This window comes from Glycine soja, chromosome 17, assembly GCF_004193775.1.
Source record: "Glycine soja cultivar W05 chromosome 17, ASM419377v2, whole genome shotgun sequence".
Lineage (NCBI taxonomy): Eukaryota > Viridiplantae > Streptophyta > Magnoliopsida > Fabales > Fabaceae > Glycine > Glycine soja.
The window spans coordinates 4,865,259-4,892,669 of NC_041018.1; the positions used below are offsets into that span (position 1 = coordinate 4,865,259).

Below are 27,411 nucleotides of genomic sequence, written 5' to 3' on the forward strand. Positions count from 1 at the left end.
AAAATCACAAAAAAAGCCAACTTAAGTTAATGAACGTTTGTGATATTTTGGTACACCAAAAAGGAAAATAATCATTTGGTAAGAAATAAACTCATATCTCACAAAAATATGGATTTAATTTTTACTGTCAATTTAAGAATTTTATTAGTAGGTAATTTATAAGTATCTTCCTAAGGGTTCATTAAGCTTCCAGATTTGTCTTGGTCCTTATGAGTTCTCAAAACTCAACTCTTCTAAACATTCTTGTTATAAAAAAGGAAAATGTAATTGCTTCAAATTTTATTATACAAATCATGTGATTAAAGATTTGATGATGAATTCTATCAATTTTCTTACAAGGGTATCAAATTGCTCAAGTAATGCAATGATAAATAAAATATCGTCTTCACATAGACTTTTCGCAATGATTGAGTAATTAATAGTGAATTCAATAAACTACAAATATTGAGAATTTAAGGTAACCCAAAATTAAAAGATAATTGCATAAAAAAGTGAAGTGAGAGAATTCGAATTATGGACTTTTATAAACGCTTTGTGTGCACAAAAAATTTGGGTTAAATCAAATAAAAGAAATGGTCAAAGTTTAAATTTATTAAACATATTAAGATGCAATCACTACTTATTCTTATTCAATTAAATATGTTATCATCAAACCACAAATTCCTTCAAGCATTAATCTTTTATGTGAAAGAATTCAAATCCCTTGATTTCACTATTAATCCCTTAAATCAGTGTAACTAACATACTTAAATTAAGAAAAATAATTTTAATGATGATCAATCTTTTTATCTTATTTTCCAAACATAAAAATTGTTGGTTATCTTTTTCAATAATTCATAAGAATTTTTCAATTACAGTTTTCTTTTATGTTTGATGTTTGTTTTTAGCCTAATCAACTATTTTTTTTTATTTAGCAAAAAGTTATTTAGGCTAAAAAAGCATTAAGCATAGAAAAAAAACAATAACGATGCTTTATTGAATAAAAACAAACATAACAATCACATAAAAATAAGTCCTTATACATTAAACTCTAATGAATAAAGAATTATTTATCCATTGTCGTAGAAGAAGTATAAAATGATGATGAAGAGGGAACCCTAAACATAAAATGTTGTCACAGATTCCTTTTGTGACCTTGGGGCCTCTGGAATGCAAGAATGAGATGTCTAAAAACATGTGTTAAATGTTACTTTATATAGTAACTAGAATTGGACTTTTTTAAAATGTGGACTTATCTTATTTTCTTGTTTAAACTTGTTCAAAAGTGTAATATCTCAAACAAATTCAATTCGTAGTTTGCCCAATACATAGTGATAGAGAACTATCTAAAGAAGAAGAATTTGGCTTGGGTGGACTCAACATAAATGAACCAATCACTTGAGTAATAAATAAGAGATTTTAAGAAGAGTTTAACAAGATTAAATTCTATCATGGATGAAAGAGAAGAATGAGTGGAGCTCATAAATTTTAGCAAACTTTTATAATCATATTTATTTTCGTTTTTAATTGTATTTTGAGTCTATTTCTGGACTTGTAATAGATTGTTATCTTTTTATTATTATTTTTAAGTCTTTTAATAACTAGATTAGTTGTTGAGCCTTGAACCTAATTCAAGGTTATTAATAAGAGTTATAAATAAATTCATTAAACACTTTGTTGGTAGTTTTGATGAGATTTCAAATTATATAAAATTATATCTTTTGTGACGAGTCATCCTCAACTTATTTCTAAGATTGTGAAGTTATTTTTTATCTCCTTTTTCTAAATTCCATTTTTATTTATTTTCATAAATTTCAAAGAGTCTCAAATAAGTTTTTCAGTTTATTAATGCTAAAAAATACATATGCAAATTAAGTTCCATCACATAACTTGCTTAAACTTGTTGACAATGGATTCACTTAAGCAAGCTTAAAAGGCCATAATTTTTGCTTGCTGGAAAGACTTAAGTGAGTTGTAAAATTAAATGAGTCCATAGTCTCTATAAGTAACTAGTTCATGGATACACTTAACCTAACTCAATAACTTCCATATTCATCAAATTCTTCTTTCAATGATAGCTTTAACACATTTTCAAATAACTCCTCAATGTAATTCCTATAAAATAGATAAAACAAACAAATATCACATAAAAAAGTGATAAAACTAAATTTCCAAACATCATACGCGTTTATTCAATAATCAACCAATTTAGGCTCAAACAAGGTCCAAAAGCATATGATGTATATAATAATTACACAAAAAATATTGGAAAAAATATAGGAAAGGTGGCAATTATCGGTCCTCTAGTTTTTTTAATCCTTGTAAAATTTTAAAATAATCGTTTTAGTAAAGGTGGAAATTTACCATTTGTCCATTTTAATTTTATGGATTGAGGTTAACATTCTCTTTATAACTTTATTTCTTTGTCGGCTGAGTCTTTGGTTGTACACGTGTTCGCTTCTTTACCGGTACTTGAAATCCCGCGTGTTCACGTTGCCACCGGATGAATTAAATGAAACAGAGCAAGACTGTACAGAAACCAATCAACAATCAATAAAAATGAAAAGAAAGATGGGATCATGGGAAGCGCTATACACGTGGGCAAATATTTTACTATATATTTACAAAATATAAAAGTAATTTATTTAAGATTTTTTTATTACTTAACATATTTTATTAGTGAAATAATTCACATATATAGTTTCATTTTTAAGAATCCATGTATGCTGATTTTTTGTTTTATTACTTACATGCGAATTTTCATATTAAATTAAGTTAACATTTCTTCACATTCAAAATATATATTTATATATATATATATATAATTTGTTTATTTTTATTAGGCCATTCTCAAAGAATATTAGGCATAATAAAATACCAAATGAAATTATTTATTTATTTTGTAATAATTATAGATTATATATATAAAATGGAGCCTACCGTAGTCGATGATAGTTGTATTAATTTTATGAGTTCCGAATCTCGAACGTTGATCTCTCTTTCAAGAATGAAAAACATGGAAAAGACGAAACAACAAGAAAAAACAATCATAAACTCTCAAAAAAGGAAAAAGCAATCAGTAAGCGCTATATGACAGAAATTTGAACCGATCTAAGGTCGTATTAGACTATTAGGGAAGACCAAAATTCATAAAACTGACGTTGAAATTTCTGATAGAGAATAGGAAGGAGGTAATATACATTGATTTTTTTTTTTGTATTTTTTTTATTGAATGAATATTATTTGTATTCACTATCAATATAACGTATTACGTATATAACTATATAACCTATAATAATAATAATTGACTTTAAACTAAATAAAGTTCACATTCATTAACAAACTTTCAACATAATTATCATAAAAATAAAGAAGCAAATTATTGTTTTTTTTATTAGAAGTGGTAGAATAGAAAGATACCTCCAATGTTATCAAGAGAATTTTTAAGAGCACACCTTTTGTATGACTAGAAGAAATATTAGTAATATATTTGTTAATAGTAAATTTTTTTTATGAATTATAAAAAATTGAATTTCATGTCTTATTTAATTATTTTATCTTTTAATTTTATAATTTTAATAAGTTTTAACTAATAAAAAAGTGTTAAAAATATGTATATTAAATATTTCATAATTATTATAGGATTTAGCTTAATTAATTGATCCGTGTGGCTAAGTAACTATAAATCCTCTGCCTCACAAATTTACTATACAAACTTAAATTCAAGTAGTTTTACTCTAAACAATTACTACAACCTACTTTTTTTATTATTTTTATTTATTTTGGAGTGGCACAGACAATTAGTACTTAATGTGTCGTAGATGTGAGAGGTTGTTCCTAACAAGAATTGCACACTAACCAAGATTTTAGTAAAGTATTTTAATATAGAAAAAGAAAAGAAAGAAAAAAATGAGTCCAATCAGGAAGAAATAAACTGATGTCTCAAAAGGCGTAAAATTGTTTTATGTTGGTGTGTAAGAATTAAGAACATTGTTAATGAAAACTAATTTATAAGTATTTTTTTAAGACTCATTAAATCTTGAGAGTGTCTTAATCAAGAGGAGTTATTTAGATTTAATTCACCTATTTTTAAAAAAAAAACGATAAAAAAATAAAGCGTAGGAATTAGGAAGGGAAACATTAACCAGGGTTAAGGGATGTGTGGTTGGTGGATTTGACCAGTCTGGGTTGGTGGGCGTTGTTGGTTCAGTGTTGTGGTGTTTGTTTCCCTCCCAAGAATATAACCCCCCTCTCCACTCCCACCCGTTTCTTTCTTCAGAGTCTCTCTCTCTCTCTCAACTCCCAATTACTTTGTTGCATTTCACACACCAACTTCCCATAGAAGAGAGAAGAGAGAAGAGACTCTTCCTTCCATCCTGCAACTCAAATCATCATGCAAGACTCCAGCTCAATGAAGATCTCCCCTCTGGATCTCATGTCCGCCATCTTCAAGGGCAAGCTCGACCCCTCCAACGTCTCCTCCTCCACCAACGCCGCCGCCGCCGCCTTCCTCCTCGAGAACCGCGACTTCCTCATGCTCCTCACCACCTCCGTCGCCGTCCTCATCGGCTGCGTCGTCGTCTTCATCTGGCGCAGATCATCCTCCCCCAAGGCCAAGCCTCTCGAGCCTCCTAAACGCGTCGTCGAGAAGCTTCCCGAAATCGAAGTCGACGACGGCACCAAGAAGGTCACCATCCTCTTCGGCACTCAAACCGGCACCGCCGAAGGCTTCGCCAAGGTATACTTATTTAAACTCAGTAATTATATTTTTTTCTCTTAACCTCGCTTTAATTGAATTCCGCGTTTCAACAGGCCACAGCTGAAGAGGCCAAAGCGCGATACGAGAAGGCCACGTTCAGAGTCGTCGATATGGTACTGTTATTACTGTAACTGTACTTCCGTTTCCGTTTTTTTTTTTGTCTGTTAATTATTACGCCGATTTTATGCTTATTCTTCGGGATTTTCCGAGCAGGATGATTATGCCGCCGATGACGATGAATACGAGGAAAGGTTCAAAAAAGAGACTCACGTTCTTTTCTTTTTAGCTACGTGAGTGTTTTTCATCGTTTATTTATTTTTGGGTTGTTTCTATTTAATTTTTTCGTGCTTGCTATTGTTTGGAATTTAATTTAATCTGTTGTTGTGGTGTGGGTGTAGATATGGTGATGGTGAGCCAACTGATAATGCCGCGAGATTTTATAAATGGTTTACAGAGGTGAGTTTGAGACTGTTCCGGTGGCATTAAGGTTGAGAGCTTATGTGTTGACTTTGTGTGCTTTTGTGGAGGATTTAGGGGGGTGAGAAAGGAGAAGGGTGGCTTCAGAATCTTCACTATGGTGTGTTTGGCCTTGGAAACAGGCAGTATGAGCATTTTAACAAGGTCTGCATTGGATTCTTACATTATTCTGGCTTTCTAAGGTTTCAATTTGATTTTAATCATGGAGTTGTTGGTTGCTGTGGCAATTGATGCAGGTGGCGAAGGTAGTGGATGACATGCTCGTTGAGCAAGGTATTCTATTCCTTCCTCTATCCCTTTCGGTACTTAATGAATTCCCTTGTGAATTGGCAGATTTAAATTTGATTTGTGCCAATTACACGTTTTTTTAACAACTTGGATATATCTTTAAAACACTGATTCCCTTGTTAAAAAAACGTGTAATTGTGAAGGGAATCGATGTTTTAAAGAATAGAAAAAAGTTTTCACAATTACACGTTTTTTTACCAACTCGGATATATCTTTCACTTCTGTGCAATCGTTTTCCAAATGTTGAAACTTTTAGTAGTTAAACACTGTATATACTAAATACATGGGCACTGGGCAACCTCTCTCCCCGCCTTACGCTGCCTTTTAGGTGAATATTACTTCAATTATCTGGATCTGGATCTCACATGAGGATCCCACTGATGGGTTATTTTTGCGAGAGTCAGACGGAAAAGGTTTACTTAAAATTAGAATCTTTGCATAGGGTCCCACAATCCTATCACAACTTTATTCTGTCTATTTTTTTCTCTTCACAAGACCCTCACATCAGAGGGGATTGTGATCCCAAATCTTATACTTCATAAGAATTGTGCAAGTAATTGAACTTTGTTGGTTGAAAAGTAACCTTTTGTTGATTCTTCAGATTCTATGATAATTAAATTAACACACCAAATGGAGTGTTGTAACTTGTAACATAAGTGGGTAATTTTTTTATGAATTTGATTTCTGCCAGGGTTGTCATTTAACATGATTCATATAAATGCTGTAGGCAGCTAAGTTCTTGTATAACAAAGCTTAATTATATTATAGTTGTCAAATATATGTTATTCTCTTTAACCTTTCACACCTTGATAGTTCTACTTCTCACCATGAATCTGATCTGACCTGTCTTCTGCAATTGCAGGGGGGAAGCGCCTTGTGCCAGTGGGTCTAGGTGATGATGATCAATGCATTGAGGATGACTTTACTGCATGGTATTGAAATAATTAATTAAGTTGGCATGAATATATTGGAGCAGGAATCTATTTTTTATGCTTTATTTCCCTCCTTCCCTAACTATGTCTGCTATTGCAGGAAAGAAGAACTGTGGCCAGCATTGGATGAATTGCTTAGAGATGAGGACGATGCAACTGTGTCTACACCTTATACTGCTGCAGTTTTGGAGTACCGGGTTGTTATTCATGATCCATTGGAAGCATCTGTCGACGAAAAGAAGTGGCATAATGTAAATGGTCACGCCATTGTGGATGCTCAACATCCAGTCAGGTACGTTAGAATAGTCATTTACTTGCAAATCAGTTATGCCATACTGTAAAGTATAATCTGATACGAATACATACTACTCATGCAGGGCAAATGTGGCTGTGAGAAAGGAGCTTCATACTCCTGCATCTGATCGATCTTGCACTCATTTGGAATTTGACATTTCAGGCACTGGAGTTACGTAAGTATCTGCCTGTGGAAGTATAACTGCAAAAAAAATTTTTATATATAATGTTCCTACATTTTCCTTGTTCTTATGCTGTTTTATTTCACAGATATGAAACTGGGGACCATGTTGGTGTTTACTGTGAGAATTTGTCTGAAACTGTGGAAGAGGCAATAAGGTTAATAGGTTTGTCACCAGATACCTATTTCTCAATCCATACTGATGATGAAGATGGCAAACCACGTAGCGGAAGCTCCTTGCCACCTACATTCCCACCCTGTACTCTAAGAACAGCACTTACACGATATGCAGATGTTTTGAGTTCACCCAAAAAGGTGCTTGTTTTGAGCTTGATGCTCCCTTAATTTAAACCTTATCCCTTTATCTTTCTAAGAGATTCACTCTGCCACAATTAATAATACTTTTAACATATTTTCCAGTCTGCCTTGCTTGCCTTAGCTGCTCATGCATCTGATCCATCTGAAGCTGATCGACTAAGACATCTTGCCTCACCTGCTGGAAAGGTTTAATATTTTATTAAACCACGTATCATGGGGATTTTAAGTAACTTTTTCTACTTATGTTTCTTATTTGTATTCTACTCTTGTCTGCCTTTGTAGGATGAATATTCAGAGTGGGTGATTGCCTCTCAGAGAAGTCTCCTTGAGGTCATGGCTGAATTTCCATCAGCCAAACCTCCAATTGGTGTCTTTTTTGCAGCAGTTGCTCCTCGCCTGCAGCCTAGATTTTATTCGATCTCCTCATCTCCAAGGTTAATTTCTTTTTATTGCTTTTGCATTACTGTTTGTGCATGTGGTATTGTGTGGGCATGTAGTGACTCGGAAGAGACTAGTAAAAACGAAGACCAAGTTGGAGAAGCCTTATCAATCGTTCTTGCTTGTCTTTAGCCTTGTAGCAATAAAAAGTAATAATTAGTGCATACCTGTCAGCATATCTGGCAACCAATTGTGCAATATCTAAGGTGTTCTGATTTCCAAATTCGTATCAAAATATTTCTTAGCCAATCCATTTAACCCTGAACTTCCTTTACATTCTTATGTCTGAGCCTGTTCTCAATGGTCTCAAAACTGGAAATGTGACATTGTGATTGTGGTTTGTTTACATCTTCCTGAGTCTGCATATCATATAAGTTTATGTTCTTGTACTTACAGTTTGGCTGTTTGCTGTAATTGTTAACAGAATGGTGCCAAACAGAATTCATGTTACCTGTGCATTAGTACATGAGAAAATGCCCACCGGAAGGATTCACAAAGGAGTGTGTTCAACATGGATGAAGGTACTTATATTTGTTTCCTAAATTATGGTTAAAATTGTTTAAGATTGGCAAAGTAAATCTATCAAAAAGATTGTCTTCAAGTGCAAGTATCAGCTTGAATTTGACAAAGGAAATCGATACCATGGTTGAATAGTAATTTTACTATCAATGCCTAGTCACTTTTGATGACAATACCTGGTTATTTTAGATATCCATAATCTTCTGAGTTTATTTTTCTCCATTTCAAAACAAAACTTACCATTTGGTTTGATGTCCAGAATTCTGTACCATTGGAGAAAAGCCAGGACTGCAGTTGGGCTCCTATTTTTGTTAGGACCTCCAACTTTAGACTCCCTTCTGATAATAAAGTGCCTATAATCATGATTGGTCCTGGCACTGGATTGGCTCCTTTCAGAGGTTTCTTGCAGGTTTATAATCTACTTGATATTCTATCTTCTAATTCTTTCTTCCATCCATCTACTATGCCAATTATTTATTTTGTTTTTTATTTGCACTTTAGGAAAGATTAGCTCTGAAAGAAGGAGGAGCTGAACTCGGCCCCTCAGTTTTATTCTTTGGATGCAGGAACCGTCAAATGGTGAGTTATCTTATCTATCCTCTATGTAGATTTATGAGTTACATAAAATTTAGATCATCTTACCAATATTTTTTAATAATTTTTATTAAAGGACTACATCTATGAAGACGAGTTGAGTCACTTCGTTAATACTGGCGCACTTGATGAGCTCATTCTTGCCTTCTCTCGAGAGGGACCCACCAAGGAGTATGTACAACATAAAATGATGGAGAAGGTACTTATTCTCGGATACAATTTATTAATTATCAATCAATGCGGTATGCCTTATCTTAATCAACGGTTCATGTGCCTGCAGGCTTCAGAAATTTGGAGCATGATATCACAAGGAGCTTACATTTATGTGTGTGGTGATGCCAAGGGCATGGCCAGGGATGTACACCGCGCCCTGCACACAATTTTGCAAGAGCAGGTATATGTTTTTAAATAATAAAATCTTGAATTGCCTTAAATTGATGGCATGGGTGATTGCGAATTTGGTGCCTTATATTAGTGGCTGCTTCTACCTGCAGCAATTTTTTTATTTAAGATTTGTGGTTGTTAACATATAATTCCAAACAATATATCTTCGCCACGTAGACATCATGTCTATTTTTGTAGAGGTTGTCTCTTCTGTGAGGGCACAAGGGTTTTGGTCTTCTGTAATATTTTTCACTATGAGTTTTCCATTTCCACAAGACCTTTTGCTTGCTTACTTAGTGAATTTTTTAAAAAATGAATCTGTGGCTAATCAAGTTCCTTTGTGAATATCAATCATATCAGGGTTCTCTCGATAGTTCCAAGGCTGAGAGCATGGTAAAGAATCTACAAACTACTGGCAGATATTTGCGCGATGTATGGTGATGATATCTGAATGCAAGCCGTGGGGGTGACGAAGATATTAATAAAACATAGAGTTGTGGCTAGAGGATTTTGAAAGGGCCTTATTTGTGCCACCTTTCATTAGTGCCCTCAAAATTGAGGGGGGGCGCTTGTTGCCATCACGACGACATTTCCTACGATTCTTTTTCACTATATTTTCTAAAGGATTCTTTTTGGTTCGTGTAATTTATTATATACTGTTTATACCTAGACTATGAACTATTTTACTTCAGTTTTCTTTTTGTAATGTATGATGAACCTCAAAGAAAGGTTCAGAGACGCAGACAATTCCTTGTACTGTATGAACTATAAAAAAATGTTTGGAGGTAAAGAAATTATTTTGTGCAAGTGTTATTATTAGATTTAAATATCCCAAAAATGCAATAATCTAGCTATCCCATACAAATTACAATGGGATCTGTAGCAATTTTCATTCCCCAGTTTATTCCGCAATTGCCTTTTCCAATTTTCATCCATACCAATTTGAGGATATATACCATCAAAACTTCAATTTCTTTTTTTTTATTATTTAAATAATACAATAAATTCTGTATTCTTTAATACTCAATTTTATTCTTTTTAAGAACAATCACATGCCAATGCCATATTAGTGGTTTATAGTTGTTCGCCTACAAACTAGTCAACTACCCCTTTTTCATATTTTCAATACCTCCGTTAATTAATTTTCATTTAATGCTGCAGTTCAACATAAGTAGGCTTGAGATGGGTATAAATCTAATGTACTCCCCCTGTAATGATGGCCATTATTAATCTTATTGTTGATCCCGCGGTGGAGCATCGACAATCAATCATTTAATTTAGTTCAACAATTTGATCAATTTTTTCAACCCTTATTACATCATGACACGAAATATTAAAGGAACAAAGTCAATCATTTTTTATAAAGACTCTCAATTGTGACAGATGCCGCCTTCTATCAGCCAAGAGTAAGTAAGAAAATATTGGATTGAGGTTGCTTGAATTTAATTAATTAATGATTTTTTAAAAGTAGTTGTAAACCTGAGCCTTTTTTATATCATAGAATAATAATTTATTTATGATGTGTTTAGACAAAAAATTCAATTGAGTATTTATTTTAAAAAATTCTTATTACATGAAACTTATATTATGAATTTGGCTACAAAATTAATAAAATAAATTAAATATAGTAATTAATTTTAGAAAAAAACTAATTGGAATGAACTTAAATTAAAGCTTATAAAATATAAATTATTTTCATTAATTCATATTAGTCTTCGTAAACTTCCCCTAATGCATATTATTTCATTTTCAGACTGGCCAAGGCGGTTAGGCTGTGTTGGTGGGGTAGGCACTTCATGGCACCACCACCTACATTGCCGACTAATAACTTAGTAACCAACGTTGTAATAATTATATTTTTCATGTCTTTAAGATGAGCAAAATCAATTTATTGAAACTTGAAAAAAACCAACGTTGAGCTATGATATTTTCAACTTTCAATTAATATATTTTTATAATTTTTTAAAGTAAAATACCTCTTTCAATAAATATTTTTCTGTATACATGAGTTAGGAATATATATATATATATATATATATATATATCTTACAATGATAGTACAATTTATTTCCCATTGAGCCTTCGCACCATAAATATTGTACAAATCAGGGATCTATGAAGAATGAGGCCACCAAACTTTCACACCTGCATTATCGAAGTTAAATGAAGTACCTCGCTCCACTTGAGTGTACATTCCAATAAATTTCAGCCACAAAAAAAAATGTGGGCCCTTTCCTTAGTTTGAGCAAAATTTCGGCCATAACATTGTGCACGCGTGAAATCCATATTTGAGAGTTGCTACTGGTCTAACCATGATTTATTAGGTGTTTTCATTTAATATTCCTCCTTCCTTTTCTATCAGTTCTTGATAAATTTGCACACAAAACATTGACCCAAGAAATATTGCGCATGATAAGGACTTTTTTTTCCATTTAAGCAAATTTTAAAATATTTAAGAAAGATGTTTATAAGTATAACAAAAATATACACAATTAATTTAAATAAATGATAAAGATACAAGTAACTTAAATTTAACAAAAAGCAAATTTTAAATCACTGCAAGTTCGAGTATAAGATTTTCACCTAAAAGTGTAATTTTTTTTCAGTCTTTACCTCGAGTGCTTCATAAATTAAAATTAAACAATTTTGCTTAACAATAATATATGACTTACAAGTAAGTTACATGTATAAGCTTAATTTATTCTTATCAATTCAATAATAAAAATTAATGTGATTTAAATACCCACTCTACCAACTTTATCATTAAAATAATTTTTTGTAAAATTTTAAATTTATATAACATTATAAGACTCACAAATTTAAAATAAATCATTCATTTAAACAATCATACATTATAAATACTCTTAATATTGTAATTTTTATGTAAAAAGATATAAAATAAACGAAAGGAGTAATTTACTCCTAATCTTTTGAAAATTGCCAACTGTCCTTCAATTCCTTGTATTGAATTTACTATGTAGGCATTCATTTTCCACGAAATACTTATACCTAGTTTTCAGGGAGTATTATCCTTAAAGGGAAAACTATTAAGAAAAGCTAGCAGAATTGTGGAAAAACTAGTCTCAACCTCACCGGTCTTTATTTGAGATATATGAAAACCACAATGCAATAGACTGTGTTTGGACTCAGCGATTTTAGAATTATAGAGAATTTTAAATTCTAGGAATCTTTAATTGAATTTTTTTTATTGGGAAAATTTATAATTTGGATAAAAAAATTAAATATCTTTTATTTTCAAAATCTTGAGTTTGAACAAAGCAATTAAATTTCTTCATTTTTTTAAAAACATCCAAATTTCTTTTAAATTTTGTAATTTAGTTGAACAATTAGAATTCTTTCATTTATAAAATGTTTTATTTTAAAATAAATAATTATATTTTCTCTAATTATATTTTTAAAATATAAACTTAGAACATATAAATTTAGAACTAAACCATGGAATATATATATATTCCAACAAGAAATGAATATTGATACATAAAATTAATTTGAATCTCATGTAACCATAAGGTCATTATTTATCCTAGACAATTTTCCATCAAGTTTGAATCTCATTAATTAATATAACAAGATGATTTTGTAGACCATTAGATGTAATTATTAAAAAAATAAATGGTGGAGACTTTTTATATTTTTCTTTTTTTCTTTTCTCTTTTTTTATTTTTATTTTTCCAAATTATCCATCTATCCCTTGAACGTCGTCTATCACCGGTTCATTACCCCCTTGTCGAACTTCAACAACAATGGTATCGCACAATAGTGTTGAATAGATATGAGAAGTCTTTCACCAAAAAAAAAATGTGAGAAGTCATCGTTGACGCTTGATCAACGACAAAGACCACGTTACCACAACCATAACATTGTACATTAGATCTGAGAAGTCACCACCGTCTAATAGATTTGCCACCATAGTGGAGGAGAGGCCGAGACCGAGCAAACAATGCAACACCAAGAGCATGCAAGAGTAAGTGTAAATTACACAACCCTAAGAACTACTAGAAATTTTAGAATTCCTTCATGAAAGAATTTAGAATTCTAGGTTTTTAGTTAATAACAAATTATATTTTAAAATGCCAAACATTTAAATTTCTTCTAAAAAAGAATCCAACCAAATTTAAGGAAGATTTTAAATCCTTTGGTTAATTATTTTCTCCGTTTTAATTGCTCTATCCAAACACACTCTAAGAAATTTAGGCAAAATCACCCAAAGGAATGTGAATATCTATCATTATTTTGCTCCATACCATGGTTTGATTTCTTCTGAAAATGCTTAAATAATAGGAGCATGATGATTAAATGACGACTTATGGATGTGTTTAAATGATATTGATTACTGTTGATTGCATAAACTGAAAAATAACCTGTTCAGAAGCATAAAAATAAAATAACAGACAACTTGAACATAGGCACCCTATTCACAAGCGAGTGCATCATTGATTCAAATCTCTACACATTGACTACAAAAAACCTACATTTATGTGAAGATACAAAAACAGTAGAAATTCGAGTTCTGTTTATGTCATAGCCATTAGCAGCTTCTATCACTCTCTAGTCTTCAGCAGCATCTTCGATTTCCTCATCCTCCGGTACTCCTCGAAGGTAGAGAACATTGTTACATCTAGAAATACAAAGTTAAAAACAATGAAACAAGACTTAACTAACGTAATTGAAGGTATGACACTCTAAAAGGATGTCAAAATGAAATAAATCCAACTTAAAAGAAATAAATAATACAAAGTCAGCTGAAAGGAAAAAATGCACATATTTGCTTTCTTGTTGTATTGGATTTATTATCATGTTCAGAAGTAAAAAAACAACAAAATGTGGCAGCATTATAATAAAAAAAGTATATACAACATGACAAATATACAAGGATGACATATAGGACATGAATCTGCTTTGTCAATAATATCTAGGTGGTGAAAGTAAAAAGTATTTTCGACTTTTGAGCAAATATAACCCAACTTCATATCACTCTTTTCAATTTAAACAACACGATTCAGAAACCATATATCATGTTATCTTATACCTCCCAAATTATGTTACAAAACAGAGTGAAAACAATGATTGTAAACTCTAGTTTCCACTGTTCACAACAATGTGAAACCAGTTAAAATTATAATGGGAATTTAAAATGTAACTTGAAAAGGATTGAATATACTACTCTAGCCAATCCAATTAAAAAGCAAATTGGACTAGATTGGATGATTCAGTTTCTTGACTAATACTATTTAAAATATTTCTTTAACATATCCACATTTTTCAAATAGCACAATTTAGCTTGTATATTTTTTTCCCTTTAATCAAATGTTTTGAATGTTTTCATTAAAGAACTAGCTACTTTAGTAAAATATATGACAATAACTGATTGTAAAAACATGAGTACACTTATCTTAAGTAATGGTGTGCTTTAACCTTTTAGCACCTAAAAGACAGAAAGGCTTCAAGCATCTTAAGCAGTGACACAATGACATTGATTCTTACGGTCATTTCTATTAGAACAAGAAAAATATGACAAAAATCATAAACATACAACAAAGAGTACGATTGGGTTCAGTTTAAAAAATGGAATATGAAAACAGATTCCAACTATAGGGTTTTAGGGGGTTTTGTCATTGATGATTTGATTGGTTTTAAGTATTTTCCTTTCCGATTTAAAAGTTTGATTGGATTTTAAAACCTCATGCCTTATCAAAACACAAAAACCACTGTTCACAAATAGAATAGTTGATATGGAGTATACCTGATTAAAATCTCTCCCAAATTTCCAGTAAATTGTCCCTCAATGTACTCCTCGGTGTTGGCCAGCTACAAAGATAATAAAAAATTAATATTAGTAGCGACTAAGCCAAGAGCCCCCAGACACCTAAAAATTAATTTAGATATATATACCTGCAAGTTCATATAGGAATCAACGGAAACGAGATAGCCTGAAAAATAAAACAAAATAACAGCGAAATGAAAGTGTAAGAGTGGAATAACAGTAGAACAATTGATCCATAGCAAAGCATCATACTCATACCCTTGTACTCCATTCCCCACTTCAGTTTCACAATTACAGGCTTCCCAGTCAAATTGTTCAAGAAAGGCTTGGGATTAACTGGTATAGTCTGCAAAAAACACGAGGACGAAAATAAATTAGAAAATAAGGCACAATTAATCACATCGTGTGACCTTCTACACACTCAAAGCGAGCAAGCATTGAAATCACTCAGTTATGAAGATGCAGGTTAAGTGAATGAAATAAATGGAAGATGATTAAGTAAAGGGAGTGCAAGAAGAAGGTACTCACAGCCATTGTAGAATGCTCGCTGAAACCTGGAACTTGGGACGCTGCGAGATCTCGAAGCGGTAATTATTAGGGTTTTGTACCCCAAGACCGGGATTTGGGATATGATTCGGGTTTTTTGAGAAGCCCACTGGGCATTTTACTTCTGCACCTCTTTTTAACTTTTCTTTTCTAAAATTACCCTTACCGACAGTTTTATTTTTCAATGTTCTCATCGACTTCATCCTAATTGCTATCTCTCAGTAGGGGAGTGTGAGATTTTGAGCTTTGGAACCACTTTTTCAAATAAAAAAAGAAGAGTGAAATTGAGGAAGGGGAAATGAATATAAGATGTGCTCCATTGGATGAATCCAAACAAAGGGTAGGAGGAGGGCGTGTGTGTGTGTGTGTGTGAATTTCTGCAAAAAAGACAGGTTAAAGGACTTGAGGGAGTTTTAGTAAGAACAAATTAAAAAATAAGAGAAGGAGTTGAAAAACTAAAATTTAAGGTGTATTTAGCAATTACCTTTATATTATTTTCTAATGTGGTAGTCATTCAAACCCAAAATCAAAATTTTGAAATTGAAAACAATAGTAGATAGATCCGTCCAGGCCCAATTGGTCATTCAATCCGCTGCAAGCCTCCCATTATCCCATATTCCCTTCTCTTCTTTTGTAGTATATAAGGGCTTGCTTAACAAAAATTGTAAGGAAATTATTTTGAAGGAAAAAGTGTAACAGAAATAAGTAAGTTAACTTTAACAATTTAAATACCACGGCCTTCCAAATCATGAATTAAAATGTATGTTAAGTTAATTAACTTTTATAACAATTATTTAAAAAAATATATTTAACATGATTTTTAATTGATGAATAATATATATTGAATAGTAAAAAAATTAGTGATTATATGTATTGATATTTATTTTGATCATTTAAATAGGATTTAATATTCTATATTTATTATTTTTATTTTTTATAGTAATCGCATGAGACTTCCTGAATGTGTGTGTGACTATTAATCTCAATAATTTATCCTAGAGATTTTGTAATTTTATTTTGTATTTTATCGAACTATCATTCATACTCGAACTTTAATTTTTCTCTCTCTGTATTTTAATTATCTTTCACATGAACAGTTTTTCTTAATAGAATTTGTATCGGTCTTCTATTTGTATGATAAAATCATGTATGGAATTCATGCACCAAAACTATTCCTTAAAAAAAACATTGTATTTTGTAGAAGTGCAATAAAAAATGTTTTTTACAAACCATATTCTCACTAATAAAGCAGTAGAGATTGTGTATGAACACTTGAGTCTTACACGACCTTAATATAATGTGTTGTAGTGTCTTGGCAGAGTCAAATGACACAATCTCCACTTAACATTGAATTCCAAAGTGAGAAATTTCTTATCCCAAGTTGCAGCACAAGAGATTCTTTGTGTTTGTTGATAAAGCCAATTTCAACCTGCAAAATGAAACTTGGGATACTTTGTGCTTTTGGTGGTGCATACTTCAATTTGAAGCCTCTTTGTTTATTTTAACAATAAAGTATATGATGGCCTTGTGATCTACGTAAATTGTGTAACCCGACAATAATTTTTGAATGACAAATTACTCAATGTAGAAAAATATATATAAATTTCTTTCTAGAAATCCAAACTTTGTTAGCAAGACAACTCTTCGGCTTGTTTTGCTAAAAGCTAAATAAATTGATTTAAAATAGTCAATGAACTCGGTTTAACCAACTGATTGAATCAAATGAGATGATATAACTAGTTCGCATCCAATGATATAAAATGTACATAAACATTTATGGAATTCGTTAAAACATTCATTAAACAATATTATATGGTTTGTTGGTCCGAATAGATGAACCGACTAATTCAATAGTGTTTAATTGGTCCAAAAGTCCTTCCTTCAAAATAAAAAAAAAACTGGTTCAAAATAATTTCATCATCAAATTGATATTGATAAGGAATCATAAAGTATTTGATCTAAATCAATCAAATCAATCACGTTTTATGTTTCATGCCATAGGAGAAATATGTAAGCAAAACATTAAATTTCTATCTAAAACGTTGGTATTGGTTGTAGTAATTCAGCAAGCACAACAATATAAAGGTCAAATAATCTATCGAAATGGATTAACTACTCATCAGCTTTTTCTGTCCGCAGAAAAAATGTACAATTTTAGCTTGTATTATTTTCAAAAGGAGGCAAACCCAACCCACCAGGGTTGAAATCCAACAGTGAATTCAGAACTTGGTCTGTTGTATGAAAATATTTATCTAGCCTAGGATCAGGAACTATAACAACAGACTTGCATGACATGTAAGCAGAAAAGATCAACAAATTGAAAATAACACTTGAGTTGTATAATATATTATTGTTAGAGAAAATAACATATAACTAATTAGTAAGAAACGAGTAGACATCATCATGACTAGGTGTTATGAGAGACTACACTAAATGCTTTCACAAGGTTCGGGGATCTTTTCACTGCACACGATCGGAATCAACGGGTTGTCGTATCTTGGGAGAGGAGCGCAATCAAATTTTCCTATCGGTGCATTGAGACGTTTTCTCTCTAAAGATAACGTTTACGTGCTTCAACCCAGACTATATATATTTTTCCCTAATTTATTTTTTCCTTGTACTTATTGTATGTTATAATGCATTATTTATGTGTTGTCAATTAAATTTATTTTATGCATCTTCTTCGTATTTATTTTTTTTCATTTTTATTTTATTTTCCAACAGGAATTTGTGTGAATGTTACTGCCTTACTGGGGATAGGTGGATCCCAAATGTCCAAGGATTTAGACTCCATTTTTTAAGGCTACTAATGTTAGACCAGATATGAAAGTGGTTGAGCTCATTATCATGGAGACTAATGATTGGGATGCACACCCCTTTTACAACATCTATTATTCTTATACATTGTTGTTGCATCATGTCCTTGCCTATTTGTCATTTTAGAGACCTTAATTAGTACACTATTGTGGTAGTACAATGATGATGAGAAATATACAATAGTAAAGTCAAGTTATCTCTTAGCAAAAGCTATTATGGTGAGGAGGTTGATTCAACAATGTAAGCTCGTGATCCAAGGAAGAAAATATCCAGCATGATGAGAAATATACAATAGTAAAGTCAAGTTATCTCTTAGCAAAAGTCAATATGCACAAATTTGGCGTGGTGAGCTTGCCTTAACTCACTACCAGCATGCACATAAATCTTCGTCGACGTCATATAAAGGTCAACCCTTTTATGCTTAAGTTGTGGATATGAAGTTGAAACAATAGAACATGCACTCATAGCATGCCTTGGATCAATGAAAATCTAGTTTGCTTATCATCTTTTCATTCGAATTGAGAGTAACTAGTTATCCTTTTTCATGGAATGGTTAAGACCATTTCTTCTACTTTCAAATGAAACACACACTTTCTAACCATTTCAGCATTATATGGCAATATAGTTCGGTCGAAAACATTTAATACATGAAGAACTGTGACTTTTCAACTAGTGCCGGCTAGCTAATGCAAATAAATATGACTTGCTATACCTTGATTCCCTAATTCCAGTTCTTTAAGAAATCTAATTTAATTATCAACTACCAATTCTTCATTATGAAACGAAACTTTAGGTATATAAAAGATGGTTAATAAAAGTAATTAACCTAATTGGAAGCTTAGAAATAAAGTTTGATCATGAATCTATCATAAACTCAATTATCCTGTAAGTTTACTAAATAATCATAGTATGATCATTGTTCAATTAATCAATTTAGGCATGCAAATAGTGATAAGTTCCCAACAAGCTAGTATGACAATTTAATTGAGAGAATTAAATTAGGAACTCTAGTTATAATAAACTAGAAATTAGGGATTTCTCAAATACAAGTTACACTAGAATCCTACTGAAATTTACTTATCCATCACTTAAATGTCACGCAATAAATTTGTGTTAAAAAATTAATGATATACTAAGAGAGAACTAAAATTATTAAATTAAAAAATATAGAGGACCGAATATACAATAAATTCATTTGAATGATCAAAATTATAGAATCACAATTTATAAGTACTACAAGTAAATATAAAGTGAGTTTGTTTAAGCTTTTTTTTAAATGTTTATTTTAATAAAATAAATAATGTTATATTTTTCTAATGTATTTATCTAGATTGTTTTTACTTAAAATAGTTAGTTTTTTTTATACTTATTTTAAGATGTAAATTCTAGCAGCTTATTAAAAAAAATATTTTAAAGTATTTTTTTAATTTAAACAATCTTACCCGTAAGCCTTTCAATTTTGCGACTTGATTTTCTAGCTTTGCCTTTCAAATCTTTTTTTTTTTTTTAAGTAAAGCTTGGCCTCTCAAATCTCAAATTACATTTTCCCGCGTTGTAGAGCCAAATCCCAAATTTACCCAAAATGTGGGTACATTTTCATATGGAGCGCACGGTATTTTCATTTTTCGTTCAAAATTCCCGAATTCGACTGAGCTCGCCATCGGATTCACTTGGCTCCACACAATTATTTCCTCTTCTCGTGCTAATAGAATGTGTTTTCTCACAGACACAATTCCCAACGAAAAAAATTCACCCACTAACCCAAAATTCAAATTTTCAAACCTCACGATCCGCGTCACACCATTTCCACCAATCAGAACTAACCATTTTAGATCCAACGGTGATAATACCCATCCACACGGATCGCTAACAAATCCAACGGCGGTAAATCTATTGCCGCATCTATATAATCCTTTGGATTCTCCCCGGCAAACCAACCAAGTTTGCTTGCGTGTATATTCATTTTAGCATCAAGGTTGAATCTCAGAGAAAAAGAAACATCGACAAGCATGTCTGGAAGAGGAAAGGGAGGCAAGGGTCTCGGAAAGGGAGGAGCCAAACGACACCGTAAGGTTCTGAGGGATAACATTCAGGGAATCACCAAGCCCGCGATTCGCCGTCTGGCCAGACGTGGTGGCGTCAAGCGTATCAGTGGTCTTATCTATGAAGAAACTCGCGGTGTTCTCAAGATCTTTCTAGAGAACGTCATTCGTGACGCTGTCACCTACACTGAACACGCTCGCCGCAAGACCGTCACTGCCATGGACGTTGTTTACGCCCTCAAGAGGCAGGGGAGGACCCTTTACGGATTTGGCGGTTAGACAATTGGGGATTTCTGCACTGCGTCCTCGATTAGGGTTTCTTATAGTGTCAATTTCGATGTTTATATTCTGCAATAGTTCTTTAGCTGTAGCTTGAGGTTTAGCAACTGCTCTTGTTTCGCTTTGGGTTGTAGCTATGAGAACTTTTAATATGGTAATCAAGATTAACTTGAACTTTTTATGATGTGGCCTGGTTAAATGCATTGTTTATTTATGCCTTCTCGTTATTTAGCTTGCCCTTATCTAACATTTAGTTGCAAGATCGTGCTATATTCTTAAGCTTAAGTTGAATTTCATTGTTCAATTTATATTATGGTCATTGTCATCTGCCCGCGAAATTAATGAGACGGTGATTTAATCAGATTGCGATATTTGTTGCCGTGCTTGAGATTAAATGGGATGGTAAATTTATGACATGTTGGTGACATTTTGTTTCAAAGTCTTGGGTATAATTCTGTTTGGCTTGAATAGGAGAAAGTTATCGATGTAGGTGCTGTAGCTTTCCAGACGGTATTGATTGTTGGATTGTGATGATCGAAAGGTTTTGAATTGAGGGGGGGTATACGACTGTAAATTTTAAGGTTGTGAATTGTGATGATCGAAATACATGGGTAACAAGATTTAAATAAAGCTATTAGACCAAAAGTTGTAGATGAAAAACCGGATGTTTTCTTACTTAGAATTCTGCATTGAACAGTATAATTTGCAATAAATGCTATTCTATAAGTGTGATAATTAATTAAGATTGTATAATTATGTAAGATCTATTAATTTGAATGAACAACATATTTGTGTCAATAATAATAAATATTTTGTATTTTGTGTCAATTAATAAGTAAGATTTTGTTAATCAATTTTATTGACATCTCCCTTTAAATTGATGTTGGTAAGTTTAAAGGCATCAATTTGTTGACTAGAAAATATGGTGCTAATGTGTCAGATTTTGTGTGAATGTTGGTGAATTGAACATATGTAGAAACATTAGGCAAAATGATAACTCAATGGTCATACATCTCTTGAAATGAGTGAGAATCAATCTCTATGTGTTTTGTTTTTTCATGATCATGTGATTGGATGTATCGGAGTCAAAATATCACGAAATACAAGAAGAAAAAAGTTTATCTAAAAGTCCTAAAGCAAAGAATGCAGAAATTATCATTTGTTGGACCATTTTATGGGCATTGATTGTGCAGAGGCAAAAATATTTTGATTCACAACCAACAGTAGAAGGACCAGTCGTAGCAATAAAGGTTGTTTGTGCTTTCTTTGGTGGTTTTGTGATGCATTCTTTAATGATACAACCATCTTTTTTGCACTAATTGTCAAATTTTTGTTGTTCCATGGATGCTTGAGTTAGCACACATTGTTCTTCACGAAGAAGCTCATTGAGGCATATATCCAAGAATGGGACAAGAGCTCTATTCATGAGATTGGACCGAATACCCTCAAAGTCATATGTTAATTTCAAAAGAAATTGATCTCTTTTTGTAGTCTAATGAACTTGTTGCACTTCAATTTGACCTTGATTTGACAAATCTTTATAGACAATGTCAATGTATTCAGCCAAACGATTCATGGATTGAGAATAGAATTCAGAAATTGATAGATTATCCCATTGAAATATAGAAATTTCATGTTCTAGCTAGAACCTTCTTGCAGTATTATTCTGGCTATAAATCTTCTTAAAATAGGCTCACATCTTGACTGCAAAGTTGAATAGTCAGGGATTGAGAATAATATGAGGATCAACAAAATGATCCATGCCATGACTTGTGTATCCTTGACTTCCTATGCAGCATATTTGTTTGGCTGGTTTGTTTTGTTAGGAGCAGAACTTGTGTCGTCAACATGGCCCTAAAGGTATTTATCTTTGACAAATATTTGGAATTGGAAGCCCAGGTATAATGGTTCTTGCCATTAAGGTGAATGAATAAGTCATCATACCTGTCACTAGACATAAGGCTAAGGGAAAAAAAAGGTAATCACTAGAGAGAAATCACAAAAGGAACATGGAGCAAGAACTAGATAGTCTTGCAAAATCAAGAGACTAGGAATTTCGGACAAAATTATGATTGCGAGAATTTTACATTAAATAGTGCTCATACAATTTGATTTTTACATCTATGCATTAACTAACCAATATATAATAAATACTATCCTACATCTGGGATAACTAATTAAAAAAATAATTACAGTCATATAATCATGTAAGATCTATTGTTTTGATGACTAATGAATTTGTGTCAATAATAACAAATATTATGTAACTTGTGTCAATTAATAACTAATATCCTATTAATCAATTCAATTGATAAAAATGACTTTAGTATATAGGAAGTATGAAATCGGTGGTTTGAACTTTGAATTGAGCATCTGATGGACACTTTAACAAGAGGTTTGAATCCTTTTGTGGATACCGTAATCAAAGGTATACATTAAATTGATAGTTTTATATGATAAAAAAAAATTATATAACCTAAATTTGTAACAAAGGTATACTCTAAATTTTAACCTTAAATATTTTTTTGTTGTTGTGAAATTTGAACCTTAAATGAGTTCTAACTTAAAGAGAGAAACTTAGGATTAAATGATTATGAGTTCTAACTTAAAGAGAGAAACTTATGATTCAATGATTATGGGCCCATGAACCAAGACGTAACAACTTATCTCTCGACTCACTCCACCCATAAACTAGGCCTACAGAGTTAGGATTTTATTCTCACTCTCTCAGTCTCAAATTTTATATTTATCAAAAATATAAATGAAGTATTATAAGAGTTAATTAATTTACATTGTAAGAATTAAATGGAAATAAAAATTACACATTTCATAAGTAGTCAACTTAGTTATTAAGTTTCTTATTTTTTGAATTTCTTGTTATTTATTAATTTTATACATTATTTAAAAAACATGAATAAATTAATTTTTTAAAAAGTCGAGGAGTTCCCAAGTTTTCATAACCTCATCGAGGATGGAGTTAGATTTAAAATTTTATAAATTGTTGTTAATATAAAAGTTTTTATAATGTTAACTAATAAAAAATGCTGACTATTAATGATAATTGATGATTAATTGATTAAAATAATGAACCTTTTCATTACATGTGCATGCATTATTTATTCTAACTTTTTTTTAATCTTCACTTCTCCTAAACTCCCTCGTCACCCCATCGATCCTTGGACAGAGATAGAAAGAACCAAACTCTCTCAACCTATCCTGTTGTTATGCCGAATTATAATATGTATAAATAAATCAGAATTGATTTATAAATGTTTTACATTTCATGCAATTAAATAATGTAACATATAAGTATATGTATTATTTATTCCACTTGTTTTTATTCTTTAACTAAATCACATCATATTATTTTGTACATTTTTTTATTTTATTCATTTAAATCAATTTCACAGTCGAGCATGAGGTGTGAGGCTGTCTTATTTATTAGAAAATATACCTAAAATATACTATACTTTGGTGTTATCCAGTTTTCTATTTGAGAGGTGTCCCAATTTTCCATGACGGCGAGTCTCTAGGTGTTACATTCGTCAGGGGATTGTGTACCTAAGATAACAAAAAACATGCAGCAAATCATATTCTGCCTGAGTAAAAATTGATCACTGAGCAAAACAAGAATCAATTCTATATACAGAAAAAGGAAAAATGCATTGCTTTGATGTTAATATTGGGTCTGTTTGGATATAAGTTATAAATACTTTTAACATTTTTTTTATTAGAAATATAGATATTTTTCAATAGATAAATTCTTAAAAGTACTTATCTTAGATCCAAAGAGGCTTGTTGTGTTAAAATTTGCAACTTTAATAGGCTGGCAACAAACTGCGTTCACTGTTAATTTATACAAGCATTCAGAGTTTGCAAAAAATTGGTTGGTTTGAAAATAAGATTTTGAGTTGACGTTGGTGATGACAAATAAGAGGAATGACAAATCAGCAATACTCGTGTTGTGTTTGTATTTGTAAAAGGGGCTTCAAGTGCGTATACGTGGGCCTTTTCTCATCCGTGGCAAGGCAATGTCGCAAATCACAAAAGCAGCCAGTAATAAGGTCTAAGAACCGAAAATATCTTCAATTGAAGCCCTCAATTCTTACCATAGCCACAAGAATACCTACCCCTTTGGAATCATTCTATGGGCACAGAAATGGACACTGCACTATTCTCATCCCTCTTCTGTTTTGGGCTTTCTAGAACCCTTTCCCTATCATTTTTTCTAGATGCCATCGCCAAAATAACCCCAGAGCACCGCACCTTGACAATAAAACTGCAAATACAAATATCGTTGTATGCACTCCAAACCCCCCCAAAAAAAGTGTGATAGAAACTAATAATTCCCTCACACCCTTCTTTGTTTTTTCCCCACTCCATCTCTTTATCTTTTTCGTAATCACGTAATTAAGGTTTTTATCTCTTTAGTGAGACGCTATTAGATATCTTACAAACTTTGATCTTTTGGATAATTAGCCATCGATCTAATCTTTCTTTAGTTTAGTTACACTCAAAGTTTTTTTTTTAATCTCTTTTTATATTATATTATCTGATAATTAAATCAAATATTTCTCACAAATTCAATCTTGTATGTTGTCAAAGGAGCTATATCTTCTCTTCTCTTCTTGTCCCCACTTCCTTTCATAACAAAAAAATATAAAAAAAAAACACATATATATATACAACAACTGTCTCTTCTCCCTCTTTAAAAAACAATTCTTTCTGATAATTTTCTTAAACTATGGAAGAAGAGCAAGCACACATAATGAAAGAATCAGATGATGTGGAATCCCAAGAAGAAGAAGAAGAACGAGAGGAGGCACTCTCGCTTTGCGATCTTCCACTTAACCGCAATTCGAGAACTCCAAGCTTGGACGACACGTCGTTTAAGAAAATTCTCCGACCGTCCTCATTACCCGATCACGCCTGCGAGATTTTCAACGGCTTCAGCAGCAGCAGCAGCTCCGACATGTGCCCCGCCGACGACATCATTTTCTGCGGCAAACTCGTTCCCTTCAAGGCCGAAGAGCCGCTGAAAAATTTCATCGTCGAGGAGGAAAAATCTCCCTCGCGCCGCCGCAGATCGGAGTCACTCTCCTCCGTGACGCGATCGAACAGTGTGAGCACGTGCACCGGTTCTCGCCAACTCATGATGAGGAACAGCAAGAGCTTGGATCATAGCAGGTTGCGAGAGTCTTCGGCGCCAGAGGTTGATCGGAATTCCTCCACCAGGAGCTTCGTGCCGGCGGAGGCAGCGGCGAAGAAGGCGACGAAGCCGCGCTGGTACTCTCTGATGTTCGGGACGATGAAGATTCCGCCGGAGATGGAGCTCAGCGACATGAAGAACCGGCAGGTTCGCCGGAATCCATCCGCAACGATGTTTGTCGCGACGGAATCCGGCGGGAAGGTTGCCGTCAATCGCAGCCCCGGGAAGGTGTCGTGGAGAATACTGAAGGCACTGAGTTGCAAGGATCACAGCAGCGTCGCCGTAACGACGTCGTTTTCGTTGCCGCAAGCATCGTAGGTTTGAAGTCACGTGAGGTGGACGTGACGAGAGGGTTTTATTGTTATGTTGACGCAATTGCCCTGTGGTTTGGGAGGAAAAGTTGGATATGGAAGGGGTATTTTTGTCATTGGATTGTTGCTGGAGGGAAAGGAAAATATAATATTGACTTCACGTAGAAGGGGTACATTGTGTTCTGTGTAGAGTGGGGGACGCATAGTGAAGGATCATGGTTCCTCCAAGTGGATTAGGAGATTTGTTTATTTATTTACTACAAAAGTTACAACTTTTTTTATTTTGCTGAATTCTAAAGTACTTTTTAATCGTTAGGTTGATGGCTATTAATTATAGGAGTGAATGACAATCACGAGAAATCCGACAGTGACACAAAGACCGGCTGCTCCAGTGCTCTTGCTTGTATTGTATGCCTCGAAATATTAGCCCTTTTATTTTTATTTTTTTTAAATATAAGCACTATTTATGTGGGAATGGGAAACTTCTATTTTTTTTTTATGAGGATATTTGGGATGTTGACGTTGAATGATGATGTAAATTGTTGTCATGGGATCTTTTTAATTGTCTACCTTTCTATATCAACCCTTTATTTATTTTCCTTAATTAAATTTTAATATTTGCTTTAAAATTTAATTAAATAATATTTTATGTTATAATTTAAATTATCTATTATAAATTTAAAATATAATTCACATATCTAAATATATTTATTATAAATATATATATATATATATATATTTACTTGAAGTATGATTTTATTTTATTTTTTTTATTTTTATTCTTAATATATTTATTTATTTATTTATTATTTTTTAAAAATAAATCATAATTTTATTATTTTTCTATCATTTTATATTTTTTAATTATTTCAATAATTAATTTTACCAAATTCTTATAATTTAATAAGTTAACTTTTAACTATCAATTAACTTTTAAAGCTTTTATTTTGTGCCACATAACTTAATGTCTTTCCTCCTTTAGCTTCTAAAAAAATGCTGTCACTGAGGTGGAGTGATTACCAGTATATTTTTGTTTGATTAAGTAGATAATTCATAATTAATGGAATTAATTGAGGACAATGAACAAGTACAAAAAGTATTTGCAATTATTTCTATCACCAATTTGATAGGTCAGTTTTAAAGATCAAGGTTAAGGAGATAAACATGCCGAAGTTATTAAGAATACCAACATTTATTACGTCAAAAGTATACTAATGTTATATTGATATTTTTCAATTACTCTTAATTATTTTTTAACC

At 32.2% G+C, this 27,411-nt stretch overlaps 4 protein-coding genes across 4 annotated transcripts; 3 read left to right on the forward strand and 1 right to left on the reverse strand.

Annotated features, from left to right (window-relative positions):
* Positions 1-4,372: 4,372 nt before the first annotated feature.
* On the forward strand, positions 4,373-9,976 carry LOC114392419 (NADPH--cytochrome P450 reductase 2-like). Its single transcript, XM_028353552.1, has 18 exons — positions 4,373-4,717; positions 4,792-4,851; positions 4,952-5,028; positions 5,137-5,194; positions 5,273-5,359; positions 5,452-5,488; positions 6,366-6,435; positions 6,536-6,727; positions 6,813-6,905; positions 7,000-7,225; positions 7,331-7,414; positions 7,511-7,662; positions 8,091-8,187; positions 8,445-8,594; positions 8,687-8,764; positions 8,856-8,978; positions 9,060-9,173; positions 9,524-9,976. Exons 1-18 carry the CDS (start codon positions 4,373-4,375, stop codon positions 9,602-9,604), a joined length of 2,124 nt encoding a protein of 707 aa, XP_028209353.1. The 3' UTR covers positions 9,605-9,976.
* A 3,519-nt stretch (positions 9,977-13,495) lies between these two features.
* On the reverse strand, positions 13,496-15,593 carry LOC114393816 (probable small nuclear ribonucleoprotein F). The gene is made up of 5 exons (XM_028355273.1): positions 15,477-15,593; positions 15,207-15,294; positions 15,077-15,114; positions 14,928-14,992; positions 13,496-13,802 (listed from the first exon to the last, which is right to left on the reverse strand). Exons 1-5 carry the CDS (start codon positions 15,480-15,482, stop codon positions 13,733-13,735), a joined length of 267 nt encoding a protein of 88 aa, XP_028211074.1. The 5' UTR covers positions 15,483-15,593; the 3' UTR covers positions 13,496-13,732.
* A 4,639-nt stretch (positions 15,594-20,232) lies between these two features.
* Positions 20,233-20,857, forward strand: LOC114392102 (histone H4). Its single transcript, XM_028353136.1, has one exon. The coding sequence runs from the start codon at positions 20,321-20,323 to the stop codon at positions 20,630-20,632; it is 312 nt and encodes a 103-aa protein (XP_028208937.1). The 5' UTR covers positions 20,233-20,320; the 3' UTR covers positions 20,633-20,857.
* A 4,519-nt stretch (positions 20,858-25,376) lies between these two features.
* Positions 25,377-26,159, forward strand: LOC114393504. Its single transcript, XM_028354862.1, has one exon. The coding sequence runs from the start codon at positions 25,377-25,379 to the stop codon at positions 26,157-26,159; it is 783 nt and encodes a 260-aa protein (XP_028210663.1).
* The last annotated feature ends 1,252 nt before the right edge of the window (positions 26,160-27,411 follow it).

Bases quoted from the DNA above. Each gene is read 5' to 3' on its own strand.
- LOC114392419 (XM_028353552.1), top strand. From the start codon at position 4,373: ATGCAAGACTCCAGCTCAATGAAGATCTCCCCTCTGGATCTCATGTCC. The intron at 4,718-4,791 runs GTATACTTATTT...GCGTTTCAACAG, and splicing joins CCGCCGAAGGCTTCGCCAAG to GCCACAGCTGAAGAGGCCAA. The intron at 7,663-8,090 runs GTTAATTTCTTT...AATTGTTAACAG, and splicing joins TCGATCTCCTCATCTCCAAG to AATGGTGCCAAACAGAATTC.
- LOC114393816 (XM_028355273.1), bottom strand. The intron at 15,115-15,206 runs GTATGAGTATGA...TTTATTTTTCAG, and splicing joins GTGGGGAATGGAGTACAAGG to GCTATCTCGTTTCCGTTGAT. The intron at 13,803-14,927 runs GTATACTCCATA...TTGTATTTCTAG, and splicing joins TTGGGAGAGATTTTAATCAG to ATGTAACAATGTTCTCTACC.
- LOC114392102 (XM_028353136.1), top strand. From the start codon at position 20,321: ATGTCTGGAAGAGGAAAGGGAGGCAAGGGTCTCGGAAAGGGAGGAGCC.
- LOC114393504 (XM_028354862.1), top strand. From the start codon at position 25,377: ATGGAAGAAGAGCAAGCACACATAATGAAAGAATCAGATGATGTGGAA.